This window comes from Juglans microcarpa x Juglans regia, chromosome 3D (assembly GCF_004785595.1).
Source record: "Juglans microcarpa x Juglans regia isolate MS1-56 chromosome 3D, Jm3101_v1.0, whole genome shotgun sequence".
NCBI lineage: Eukaryota > Viridiplantae > Streptophyta > Magnoliopsida > Fagales > Juglandaceae > Juglans > Juglans microcarpa x Juglans regia.
The window spans coordinates 30457403-30471477 of record NC_054598.1 but is presented as its reverse complement, the minus strand read 5'-3'; the positions used below and the strand labels follow the sequence as shown (position 1 = coordinate 30471477).

At 32.6% G+C, this 14075-nt stretch overlaps 1 protein-coding gene across 1 annotated transcript; it reads left to right on the top strand.

Annotated features, from left to right (window-relative positions):
- The first annotated feature begins 8451 nt into the window (after nt 1–8451).
- LOC121255212 (NAC domain-containing protein 14-like) lies at nt 8452–12986 on the top strand. Its single transcript, XM_041155491.1, has 11 exons — nt 8452–8754; nt 9278–9561; nt 10031–10327; nt 10442–10660; nt 10743–11063; nt 11150–11224; nt 11303–11442; nt 11536–11587; nt 11784–11864; nt 12674–12751; nt 12843–12986. Exons 1-11 carry the CDS (start codon nt 8592–8594, stop codon nt 12984–12986), a joined length of 1854 nt encoding a protein of 617 aa, XP_041011425.1. The 5' UTR covers nt 8452–8591.
- The last annotated feature ends 1089 nt before the right edge of the window (nt 12987–14075 follow it).

Here is a 14075-nt window from a genome sequence, read left to right as displayed (position 1 = left end):
ATTGATCTTTCTTATTCCAGAGAATATAATTTGGATTAAGAGAATGTGTTGTTTTTCCTTGATCATCAAGAAGGAATTTTGATGGACACGGCTCAGAACCATCCACGAAGCCCCTCAAGTCATGACTTTTCAGTACGGGTACAATCTGAGATGACCATATCAGATAGTTTGAGTCACTCAGCTTGATCGACACAAGATGTCCAATGTTTGGTGGAGCAAAGTTAACATTGGAAGTAGCTGAAGTAGTGGAAGCCATAGGTGAACAGGAAAGGATCGATAGGAACTAGGCGTATGCCAAATGCTCTAGTACCATGTAAATTTCTGTGGAATAGTCTTGGCTTCAATGCCAAAACCGTGTGATGCTATTGTCATTTATATAGACTTACACAAAGAGTTTGAATCAAGATTACATGGAGAGATTACAGGAATAACAAGAATTCAAATACATTCAAATGTAGTCAAGAGTTATCTCCTAATCTTTCGGTGTTATCACATGATGAAGAGTTATCTGCAGCATTCAATCGTGGATAGGATAAGTGAGGATCTGGGCTGTTTTGAATCTTGTGGTTATCAGGAAGTTGGTCATGTGTGGGGTGGAGTGTGAGTTTCACAGTGCGGCGATTCTTCAGTGCATCACTGGTGCAGCAGAAGACCGTTGAGACACGGAGAAAGTAATCCCACGTGGTGCTGGCACTTTCTGTGCCAGTTTGAAAATGCTCCTGATGCCATACCATGAGTTTACTCTATTTTTTGGTGTGTTAAAATAAAGAGGCTCTTAGGTGGTGCAATGGGTGGCTAGTGGCTAAAAGGTGGTTTCCGGTGGTTGATTTCGTGCCTTGGGTGGAGGCAATCCGAGCTTCGGTCTTCATGGTTGTGCTCAGTTCTTTGCTTCGGTTTGCGAGTGGCTTCATGTGAGGGTCTCCATCATGTTTTTGGCTTGTATGCTTGTGTTTGTGGCAGTTGACGCTGGCCATGGTCTTGGCATGGTGAACGTGGGACGTGGGAAGTACGTGGTGGAGCTTATCCGTAACAGATGTTAGAGCATTGGCAATGGACTAGCCATTGCCAAGTTTAAGTCTAAATTTTACATTTTTCTGAATTAAAATCTCTGCATTGAACTAGCCAAAGCCATATTTTGTTGGCTATGAGCTACAGTTAATTCCTCTCCCTAGCTATACTTGGCGAGTGACTGTAGAAGGAACAAACCTTTATTTTATTCTTTTCGTCCCCTCTCTCTCTCTCGTATTCCCTTCTCTCTTCGCGCTCTATTCTCTTCTCTCTTCGCGCTGGAAGCTTGGAAAGTGGAAACCCTCGCTCTTCTCTCCCTCGTTTGTCCCTCTTCTCTCTCTCGGTGGTCTTCTTCCCCGTTTTCTTCTAGGCCAAACGGTAAGTCCCTCTTCCTCGCTCTTCTCTCCCTCTTCTCTGAGTCTCTCATCTCCTTCTTCTCTTAGTATTTTCTCCGATTTTGTCTCATGCTCCCTCCCATTTTCTTTTCTTTTCTTTTCTTTCCTTCCAAACAAACCAAAACCACTGGATCTATGCCTTTGAATCTCGCCGTCCAGCGAGCTCTTGTTGATGGCTGGAGACTTCTAGTTCGATCAGTATAGTTTTCTTCATCTGATTTGCTATTCTAGACAACATTTTTTTTTCAGTTTGATATATTTGGTGGGTTTTTCATTCTCAATTTTTATTGTGTAAAACTTTTAGTTCAATTTTTAATTTTTATGTTATGGTTGGATTTGCTTGGCTGGACTTTTGGCTGGTATGGATCTATGAGTCTTTATGATTAGCTTCTTCTTTTCTTTTTTGGAGTTTCTGATTAGGAATTTTGGGTTGGATTTGATTGCTTTGATGATAAGGTTGTTGGTCTTTTTACCGTCCATTTTATTTATGGTATTAATGAAGTGCCGAATTCTTAGGCCCCATTTCCTGATAAATTTGGCTTTTTATAATGTAGAATTTGGATTTGAGATCAATGGAGCTCAGCAGACGAAACTCTTCCTTCCTCTACAACGTGCTCAGTCTCTAGTCAAATCAGAGCTTGTAAGTATTCTCATACTGTGGATTTGTGTTTGATTCTTTGCTTCAGCATATGATAATTTGTATATTTGTATTTGATGTTAAGAGTATGGTTATCATATCGGTCTTTTCTCTGTTGGTCTATACATTTGGGAGATAAAGGGCTCATTATTTGCACTTTTATAATTTGTTTTTTGGATTTGATTGCTTGATTCAAACTATTTTGAACTTTAGACGTTAGGTCTTACTAAACTGTTTTTTCCCCTGCCCATGTGATGTAGGAAATATAAGCTTGTATCAGGACAAACTAGAGAGGTTCATAGACTTGAGTAAAGGTACATTTGTCTCTTTGAAATTTTGACATTTGTTGTAAATTTCTCATCTTAAAATGTCATCGTGAATGGTGCTGCAAATGCAAGGGCACTCATAATCTTACTATGAAGATTTTACTTTATTTTAAGATGAAAGTGACTGGGCTGGGTCATTTAATATGCAGAGCATACTATCATATGCTCAAAATTGATTTTTTTTTTAGAATCTTATTTTCTAATGACAATATTCTTGTGTTGGCTGTAGTTCATTTTCCTCTTAACTGATTGCATGATTTTGAATTTTTTCTTCAAGCACCACTTCGACCTTCTACTACCTTGAATTATTAGGCTACAACACATTTTATTGAGCATTCTTTGCCTGACTTGACCCCAGGTAAATTGTTATTTTCTAATTGTTATGTTCATGAATCTTTAACCATTTTTAGCTCTTTGCATTGAGGGATTGCTCATTTTTTGTAGACCAGAAGCAAATTATGAGAAATATTAGTAGAGGAGATGAAGTATCCAGAGAGGAGTGTCCAATAGAAGCGGAAGTATCAATCATCTGAAAAACAATCGGTTCAAATAGCTGCAAAGGAATTTCTTGAAAAGGCAGCCCGTGAACTTCTTGGTGATAATAAAGGTGGTTTTAGGAGACCTCTACAGATTCTGAGCCTTTTATGTATAATTCTAGATATGATGGATTCATCTTTCCCTGTGACAGTAACAACTCTTTGAAGGGTTGGGTAGAAGAAAGGTTGGCATCTTTGTATATGTAATTCTCGGGTGTGAAGGATTGGCAAAATATATTTGTTAATAATTAGATTGAGGAAAAAAATATATGAAGTGTATTTGCAAAATAAAAATAATAATAATAATAAATTGTAAAATATTATTAAAATATAAAATATTATATTATTATTTTAACTTTAAGATAATTAGCCTAATATAAATTCACTTAATCAAACATTAATATTATAGTCAAAAGTTGAGATTTTAGTCATATTTTAGACTTGGCAATGTCCTCTAGCCATTGCGGGAGTGCTACGACAGCGAGGCACTCGATTTTCTTGTGGCATAGTTATTGGACGTAGTTATTGTGGAGTGACCGACGTGAAGGGCTGGTGGAAGATATAAATAAATACACGAGAGTTTCGGCATTTGAGTCTAAGAAATCGGCTGAAAGCGGTTTGGAAAAAACGGAAGACTCCCACCAATAAATCATACTATAAAAATAGATATATATATATATATATATAAAAATTATTATTAATATTAATATATCTATACCGGTGGAATTAAGAAGAAAATTCCTAGAAAGGAGGATGAGACGTGCAACGGCCTAAAATAGTGGCTGGATGTTAAAGGTTGTGTTGGAATGTTGAGTTAAATTGAATTTTTTGTGAATAATAGTAAATTAAGTAGTAGAGAGAGTTACGTAGAATTTATTTAAACTAAATTTAAAGTGTGTTTAGATATTAAGATGAGTTTAATACTTTTATGAAAAATTGAAAAAGATTGTGAATCTCAATGTAAGAAGGTTTTGACTTGAGTTTAGTAATTTGAGAGTTGAGTGTTTGAATGTTAAATTTAACTTAAAATTAAACTAAACTCAATTAAACTTAGCTGAATTTAAAAATTAAACGCAGCTTAAGTAATCGGCTAGGGATTTTTCTACGACTTCGTGCATCTTCTTTACGCATTTAAAGGTGGGTTTGGTCCATTTTAACGGGTTGACTGGCTTTAGTAACCTTAGTGACACGATATATTAAGTTTCAAACTGAGTCCAATTCATACAATAATATTTTTTGGCTTGTAAAATAATTATTGGATCCCACAAAATTATTAATCGCCGAAAATAAATTTTGGATCTATGGTTATTCAATAATTTGCAATTGGGCTTTCCAACGTAGCCCATCAACGTAATCTAGGCCCAATAAAATTATCTTTATAATACTGAACCGAATTGTTACAAAAGAAGATGATACTTTAGGACACGTTTGGACACTTGAAATATCTTAAAATTTTGTAAATAATAGTAAAATTGTTTGAGTGAAATTGTTTTATGGGACTTTGAGACAGAGAAGAGAAAAAACTGATTCAAAATATTATAAAGTAAAAACAATTGTTTGAATATAATTTTTTAATATAATTTTTGTTTTGAAGTTTATAAAATTTATATTTATTGAGATATCTTTTGTACTTATTTAGTTATATAAATCATCTCATTTCATCTAATCATTACAATGTTTTCAACATCCCACACAAAATAAAATAGATAATTTAACTTATTCAAATTCTAAAATAAAAATAATATTATAATAAAATTTTATTCAACTTTAATCTCATCTTTTTTCATCTCATTTATATAATCAACCGATGCTAAATTCTATATGTTGCTAGGAGAAAGTTCTTGATGATGGTCTGATGCTGACGCTGATGCTAAGAGCCCATTAACAGTAAAAGCCCAAGCTTTAAAGTCACAAGACGACACTTTTGATGGATTTGTTTGTCGTATTGGGGGGGAAGATAGAGTCCTTTCTGTTCATGCAGAGGTTCACTTCCTGCAACTTTTTTTTTGTTTTCGTTTTTTCTTTGTATTACATTTGAGACAGAAGTCCATATATATATATATTAAAGGAAATTGCAATTCTCGTATGTAAACTATCATCTATTTTTAGTTTTAAACCCTATAGACAGAAATTAAAATCCAATTTGTACCCTAAACTATCAACACCTAAACTTTTTATTTCGTATCAACAAAGAGATCTTAAACAAGATATAGATTGAAAAGAGATTAGAGGGGTCTTAAGAAGGGTGAAGAAATGTTAATAATTCTGTGAGTATATATTTATTTTGGAGAAAGTTCTGGAATTATATAAATTAATACAAGATTATTATTGAAAAATGGACTTTAGCAAAAGAGCCGCCACTCTATTTCTAAAGGTGGCTTAAAGACTCTTACAATCCAAGTTTTTTACTTTAAGTTTTAAACTGAGATAGTGGACAGACTTTTCAATGCAGTGAGAAAGATTCTTTATTTCTTTGTTGTTCATTTTCACGAAATTCACTTTTCAATCTATTAAATAATGTTTTTAAAAAAAAAAAGTTTTATGTGGTATTTATTGGATGAAATTATATACATGTGTAATCCATTTTAATTGACGTTAAAAATTAATTATTATTATTAATTTCAATTCCAACTTCATTTTAACCACATTATTAAATTAAAAATAAAAGTTAGTCTAAGATGTAATTCCTTAATATTCTATATAGTAAATCCAAACTATTATTGAAACAAGTTGGTGTTTTTAGTGATGTGTACGGTGTGCATCCATCTATTAAATATTATGAATTTTAGAAATTGATTCTATTATGTTATACGTTATCGGTCTAAAAATATTATATATATTATGAATATTAATGATTTGCTTGGGAATATAATTATTTTAAGATATTTTCAAACTACTTTATTTTATAATTCATAAATAATTTATTACGATTCTCTATAATTACTCTATTCATAAATATTTTTTTTTACTTAATAATTTATAAAAACCTCCTACATCATATTCTCTATACTTTCTCTATTCTATTAAAATAATATTTTTCTATTCTTTCTTTATTACTTTTTTCTCTCACTTCTATTTACAAACTTGACTACTCAATATTTTTTCTTATATTTTGAACTATTACTCTAGTGAGTATTTTAAACAAAAATCTAAATTACTTTTTTGTGGATATGATAATATTTTTAAAATTAATTTTTTTAGATTTTCATAATTAATTAAATTATTTTTAAAATTATTACTTAAAACTATAACAAATATGAGTATGAGAAAAAATATAGATGATTAGAAGAAGAATTTATTTATGTATTAGAATAAAATATTAATAAAAAATAGTTTAGAGGATGAATAGTAATTCCCTATATTTGAAAAACTAATGTTCATCCCCTAAAACTTTTCCCTAAATGAGGGATTGGGATGTGGATTGTATTTTGATCAAAATCCTAAAATAAACCTCAAAGTATAGGAAAAGTAGTGTTTTGGGACATGTGATGTGAATGCTCTTGGAAGTAGTTTGGATAGTAAGTTAAAATTAAATAAAAGTTAAATAAAATATTATTATAATATTATATTTTAATATTATAAGAAACATGAGCCTAAACTTGTAGTTGGAGTTGTGATTCGACTTTTTTTCATTTGTTTTCAAAATACTTTTCAGTTTATCTCATCTTATCTAATATAATTATTATAAATTTTTTAAATTTTTATACAAAATAAAATAAATAATTTAATTTTTTTAAAATTTTAAAATAAAAATTATATTTTAACAATATTTTATTTAATTTTTAATTTTAATTTCAACTCATTTTATGTTATTTTACCTCACTACAAAAACAAAAAGAAGTAATTTTGAGAGCAAAAGTTTTCCCACCTGTTGTCTTTGTATGCACAGGAGTGAAAAAGATTATTGTCTTTGTATTATTTCGCTTGTACGAAGGTTCTTTATGTTTTGGTTCTTTTGTTTTTTGGCTGACTTCTTTTATGTTTTTGTATATTTTCCACGCGAATTCCCCCGGCCAGCAAGGGTACTTACTTGTCACAGAATTCGAATGTTAAATACTGGGTCATTTAAATGAAGTTTTATATGGTATTTATATTGATATGAGTAATAATTGTGAGACGCTTATGACTATAATTATTATTTTTCTTATTGAAATAATGTAACTTATTTGGAGTCTAGGTTGTGTTGGATGTTGAAATGAATTGAGTCGAGTTGAGTTGAGATGATAAAATATTGTTAGAATATTATTTTTTAATATTATTATTATTTTGAGATTTGAAAAAATTGAATTATTTATTATATTTTATGTTAAAATTTGAAAAAATTATAATGATGAGTTGAGATGAATTAAGCATCCAAACGAAAAAAGAGGATACTAAGGACATGTTTAGACACTTAAAATATCTCAAAATTTTATAAATGATAGTGAAATAATTTGAGTGAAGTTGTTCTATGGGATTTTAAAAAAGAGAAGAGAAAACGTTGATTAAAAATATTATAAAGTAAAAAAAATTATTTGAATATAATTTTTATTTTAAAGTTTATAAAAGTTGTATAGATTTTTACATTTTACTTGAAAATTTGTAAAATTTATATTGATTTTTATATTTGAATAATATTAGATAACAAAACTACTGTTTTATTATATTTGAAATTATTTTTCGTTTTTAGTCATTAATTTTTGTATTTACTACTTTATGTGTTTCTTGAGATATCCTTTGCTCTTATTTTATTATACAAATCATCTTATCTGATTATCTAATCATTCTAATTTTTCAACATCACACATAAAATATAGTAAATAATTTAATTTTTTAAATTTTAAAATTAAAATAATATTTTATTTAATTTTTATTTCATCTCAATATCTAATGGAACTAATTCTAAATGTTACTAGGAGAAAGTTCTAGAATAGAGAGCCAAAAGCAAATAACCATAATGAACAAAGAAAAGTAATTCTTAGAAAAATGGTGTCCAGAGAAAGTTCTAGAATTATAGGAAATTAATAGAATTGCATTTAAAATTGGGCTAAAACTTCGGATCCAAGTGGACTGTTCCGAGACCCCACACGCTTGGTTCTATTGACTTGCATCACTTGCCCAATGAACTGCTAGAAGAGATCATTTGGACAAGTTAAATATATATTTTCTTTATATTAAAATGGAAATAATATATATTGTTAATAATTGTGTTTTTATTTTTAGAGAATGAATATTTGTTTTCAAATGCTTAAGAACAGATAAAATGTATAATTATTAGAAATGGCATAAATTAATAAGTCAACATTTCTCGCAAATTTTCTTATTTAAGCAAAAGAGAAATATCATTTCAAATATATTTATTTTTTTATTATATTCTGAATTTTTGAATTAATATAAAAACATGTACAAGTTATATATATTTTTTTAAATCCAAAGATTGAATTCCAAAATAATTATTTTTTATAATCTTATCCAAATGATAAAAAACCACTCAAACTTCTGGGTATCAACCAAAAATAAATAAATAAATAAATAGAGAATCATTTTGATAATAAATTGAAAGTGAGGGGACTAAAGTGCAATCTTCGTTACGAAGCTAGTTGGACTTGCTTTTGATTCATTTCCCCTCCATTTATAAGGACCAACCGCTTCATCTCTCACTCTCGCTCGCGCTTAGACTTTGTTATAATTCTGTTTGTTCACGAGTGATATGGATGCGTTGTCTCTGAAAGTGCAACCATGGATGAGATTTGACCCGCCGGAAGACAAGGTCATCGACTTCTTCTTGAGGGCAAAGATCACTGGGAATGATGAGTTAGTCGACTTCATTCCCGAAGCTCAGAGTTGCAAATGGGAGCCCTGGGATTTGAAAGGTAAGATACATTCTCCCCATTCTTATCATCAGAGACCCAGATTCATGTTTTATTTTTCCCTGCAAGAGTTTGTGATTCTTTGTTACTAGGGAAATGTAGTCTTCCTCTTTGCGAATTGTTGTTTGGATTTTTTATGTCATTGATTTTGCTTTTTTTTTTTTTTTTTGTTATAATGTTTATTAAACTCTGTAAGTTGATCATATCTGCAGGCTTAACCTTTTGGGATAACTGTTTTTTTAACTTGCTCTCGGGAAATTAAATCGGTATGAGAAATGTGACACCAATAAAATATTTGGCTCTTCCTCAGTATGACCATTTGATTTTCTCGTTTGGACCTTGAATTGGTAACTTCATCGTTATTTGTTTGAATTGTTTCTTAATCATATTATTTATAATTTTTTCTTCTTTTTCGTGTTGTTTTAATTTTCTACCTTCTTTTACTGCACATTAACTCTTTGTTTGATAACCTGCATACCGTGCTTGTGTGTTTACTAACATTTTTAGCCCTCGAATTTATGCTCAGCCTGTTTAGATTCATGTGGCATAAACACCGCATGTCCCGAGCGGTGGTTCTTCTCGCCACTGGATCTGAAGCATCGAAGTGGGAATCGATCGAACCGGGCAACCGATGCTGGGTTTTGGAAAGTGACTGGAAATGACAAGATAATCATGTCTGAAACTGGAATCATTGGAAAGAAAAAGTTTCTGGTATTCTATAGAGGTCGTGGTAAAGGCGAGAAAACAGATTGGGTGATTCATGAATACCATACAACCCTGAAGGACCTTGATGGCACCCATCCCGGTCAGGTTGGTTTAAATGATTGGTTCGTGATATTATTGGCCTCACATTTCTTCTTAATCTCGATTTCTTAGTGGAAATTCCTGTAAGTCTCGTTTTTGTGGATTTGATACCATATTTCTGCGAAACTTACGTGGAGGTCCTCCTAAAAAGATGAATTATTCAATTAGCAAGGGTTATGAAATCTATTAAATCTGTTAAATTTTTACTTAGGATCAACATAACCAGCGAGTTGAGGACTGTTTCAATTGGTAATTTTAATTTTAGCTGTCCTTACTTTAAAGAGGAAGTCTCTTGGTTTATTAGAACGGTTGCATTGTTCTTTTTATAAAAAAAGAGGACAAATTCCTCTATTTCCTTGTCATATCTCTGTCGTTCTGATACACATCTTTACATATTCTTACCATGCAGTTCTTTAATAACCCAATTGGTAGGTATTGATCACCCTGATTCACTTTGTTGATGAACTTTATGCAGAACGCCTTTGTACTCTGCCGATTATCCTATAAACATGAAAAGAGTATTAAAGATCAAAACATTAATGATGCTGGACATGCTGTTTCATCACCCGCCATATCCAAATTGTTTCATGAAGAATCAGAGTCTGAGCTACTTCTGGCCTCAGTATTCCCTGCATCAGGTGGGGAAGCTACTACAACACCTGAAAATTGTGATGAAACAATATCTGGCACTACAACAGCTGCCGAGTGTGATGACAAACATATTAGTGCTCACGCTGCAGAGAATCAATTGGGAGAACTTACCATTACCAATGTGGGAAAAGAATTGAGTTTCAGCGTGAAACAGTTTTCAATTTTTTTTTTTGAAAGTTCAGAAACGCAGTCTATTTTAAGTGCTTATCTTATCTATTCATATTTCTTTCATCAGGATGATTTGAAAATAGAAGAAATGATCATTGAGCTGCAGCAAATAGAAGCTTGCGATGTTTTGACGCCTTCAACTTCACTACACAATAACCCTACTGTTTCATCAGCCGCCACAGCTAAATCTTCTTTAGAAGAAATAGAGTCTACGCGAGGTTTGGATTCGGTCAGTTATAATGCTTGCGCAGCAAGAAATGAAGTGCCTGAAGCACCAGTCAGTGAGGTAAGGTATTGGGTTCTGCAAATCAATAGCTAGTGAGTTAAATATTGGTTTCGATCGTTCATGTTCCTATATCTGGTTGCAGTTTGAGGAAGGCTTGAGTCTGTCTGATCTCCCATCAGAGCCACCGGATTGCAACTTGTCCTCTTTGTTTCACCCCTTGGATACGCAACTTGGCATGTCTGATCCCGTCACTTATGACTCAAACAACAGTCCTAGTGGCACTTATTTTCAGTATGGTGCTTATAAGCCTGCCGCTCATGACCATGAATTATCAGATCCAATGGCTTATTTTGATAATGAGTACATTCAAAATATGTCTGTCAGTCAAAAGAACCTCACTGTGGTCTCTAATAAGGACAATGGATCATGCACCGGTTCAGGTGCAAAAATGGCCAACAAACCGGTAAGTGGGAGCTATCAAGTACTTTTTTCAATTGAAAATTGCAAGTTGAACCGAGAAATTTTGTGTTGGGTTGTCTCAATTTGCAGCTTGAATGGTGTGACCAAAATTGTTATAATGCTTACACTGCAAAAAAGGAAGTGCTAGAAGCAACAGCCAGTGAGGTTAAGGCATTGAATTCCTGCATATCAACAACTAGTGAGCCAAATACCTGTCCCAATCGTTCATGTTCCTATCATCAGGTTGATTTGCAGCTCAAGGAAGGCTTGTATATGTTTGATCTTCTACCAAAGCCTCCAGATTGCAACTTGGATATGCCATTCGGCATGCCTTGTCCCGTCACCGATGACTCAAACAACAGTCATTGCAGGATGGATTTTCAGTATGTCACGAATGACCTTGCCACATATGGCTACGAGTTTCAAGATTTAAAACCTGATTATCTCAATGCGAACTTTCCAAATACGTTTGAAAGTCAAAAGAATCTCACTTTGGTCTCTATTAAGGACAGTCATGCGAATGCACCGGTAAGTGGGAGCTTTCAAGTACATTTTTTTTTTATCGATAGTTGCAAGTTGAACCCAGAAACAGTGTTGGCTTGTGTCAATTGCAGCTTGAATGGTGCGAGTCGCTAAAATCTTATAGCTGAACTGAATGAGTTTTACATGTCTTATATTTTCAGATTTGGTCTTTCGAATCCTAACCTTGCATTGTTCTTGACAGCTTGAGTCAACGTTCCAAGATTCTGGAAGGGTCAGCAAACGAAAGGCTTCATCAGGGTTGGTAAATCTGGAATCCCACATGGTATGGATGGGAGGCTCTTCAAATGATCAAGTAGAAATCTGATTGTGAATAGTAGTGAAATGGTTTGAGTTAAGATGTTTTATTGAGTTTTGGGAAAGGAGAGAGAAAAAGTTTAATAAATAAATTATATTATTAAAATATTAGTAGAATATAATTTTTAATATTATTTTTGTTTTGAAATTTAAAAAAGTTGTATTGTTTTTGGTATTTTGTTTGGAAAGTTGGAAAAGTTGTAATGATTAAGTAATAATTAGATGAAAATGTTGAATATTTGAAATCGAAAAATGTTTGTATTTGAGTGATGTTCGGATAGAAAATTATAAGAAATTCTGCAATGAATTGAGATAAGATAAGATCATCTCATTTCCCAATCAAACTCTTATTGACATTCTTCACAAGATGAGAAAAAAAAAGGGCTCAATCCTAAAATCCCATAATCTTCATACTTATGCAAGATAATTATTTCCCAACTAGTATCCCAAACCAAACCTCAACATATTTTCCTCAGTTTCTATTTCACTTCCATATCCAACTACAGTATCTAAACACCATATCGACCATTGAACCATAATACCATGTGAAACCTCCTTGGAAGTTGTTCAGAAAGGTTTTCTCCTGGACATGCATTTTCCTCCAATGTGTCCAACAATTTGAATTTCTCCACATCTCTGCCATCAAACCATAACATAATGATGCCCTAGAAAAGGTACATCCATGAAACCCTTCAAGTTTCATGTATGATATCATGCTGAACAATTATCAAAATCTCTGATAATCATATGGATGATGCCATATGAAATGATTCTCAGAACTTGCTTAATATAAGATTCTTATGGATGTTGCCAAATCAAATGATTATCAGAAACCTGAATAGAAAAGAACTTCAGGTATATATAATCATATGAATGACACCATACCAATTGACTATTTGAACCTGAAAAAAAGGTTTTAATCATCATATGGTACCTGATTAAACAGGGTTCTTCTTCTACCCACTACATTTGCACAAATTCAAGATGGTGTGGTCTGTGTATTCGATCTGGGATTTTTCTGGTTTACCTCTTTTCAAGAACTGGTCAATCCTTCATGGAGTATTTCCATGACTATATTTACGGCTGGTGATAATGCATCACCACGTAAGTGATCATGGAAGATTAGCAACCATGGAAGATTGATTAAGACGTGTACTTTTGTTTAACCTACTTTTATGTTGCATGTAAATAACGTTGGTTTGTACTTAAGCTATAGACAATCTGTTAGATGATGTTATGTTCGATTTGAAGGCAATCCTCTTAGTCATAGACTCAGACAATCTTTTCTTTGTAGCTTCAAGTTTAGGTGTGACAAACCGCTCTTTTTTCTCTCGATTGGTCACGAGTCTTGTCTTTACATTTTAAATCTCGAATTTGTGTTTTAAATTTAGAAGGTTGTTTTTAAATGGAGCCCAATGTTTTAAGGTTTTCGAAATATTTTAAATGACCAAAATTTATTTAAATGGGGTATTTTTAGTATTATTGAACCAACCCTAATTTTTAAGTAAGTTTTTTTATACTTTGAAGCCCCAGAAATAATATAGTTTTAGAAAATCATTTTATTTAAATGATTTTAGTTCTTTAAGAATATTATATAATATTCATTATTTCATTTTATGTAAAAAAAACTCTATTTATTAGATGGTTTTATTTCTCTTAGAAATATTTAGTAAACTTCATTATTTTATATTACGTTGAAGAATATTATTTTAGATTAAGAAAACAAAGTTGAGTTTTAAACATAGTCTCATTTTATCTTGAAAAAGTATTGGCATCAGCCCACTGTTTGGAATCATCCAAAATACATCATAGTAAAATGATCAAAAATACCCACAGAAAAACCCATTTCCCTCTCATTTCAAAATTTCATTTTTACTTCCTCTCCCCACCACCCGTGTCGCCCAAGGACTCCCCCCCTCGCCCAAGGCCTCCTGCCCCTCGCCCATCCTCGGGCGTCGACGGTCGAGGTGGGACGATTGTCGAGGTGCCGTCGACTTTCGAGATGGCGGCAGTCAGTCGGTAGTCCGGTAGTGCAAATTTGGTCGTGAGGGAGAGAGGACTTGTGAGGGAGAGAGAAACGGTTGGTGTGGGCAGTCAGTATGGGCTGGGGAAGGAGGGTATGGCTTAGGGTTGGACGTCCTATGTGCTCGTGGGCGGCGACACGCGGCTGTAGGTGGCA

What these genes read in the sequence shown, in the direction of transcription:
- LOC121255212 (XM_041155491.1), top strand. Translation starts at nt 8,592, where the DNA reads ATGGATGCGTTGTCTCTGAAAGTGCAACCATGGATGAGATTTGACCCG. An exon ending in CAAAAATGGCCAACAAACCG is followed by an intron (nt 11,064 to 11,149) that starts GTAAGTGGGAGC and finishes CTCAATTTGCAG; the next exon opens with CTTGAATGGTGTGACCAAAA. An exon ending in TAGAAGCAACAGCCAGTGAG is followed by an intron (nt 11,225 to 11,302) that starts GTTAAGGCATTG and finishes TCCTATCATCAG; the next exon opens with GTTGATTTGCAGCTCAAGGA.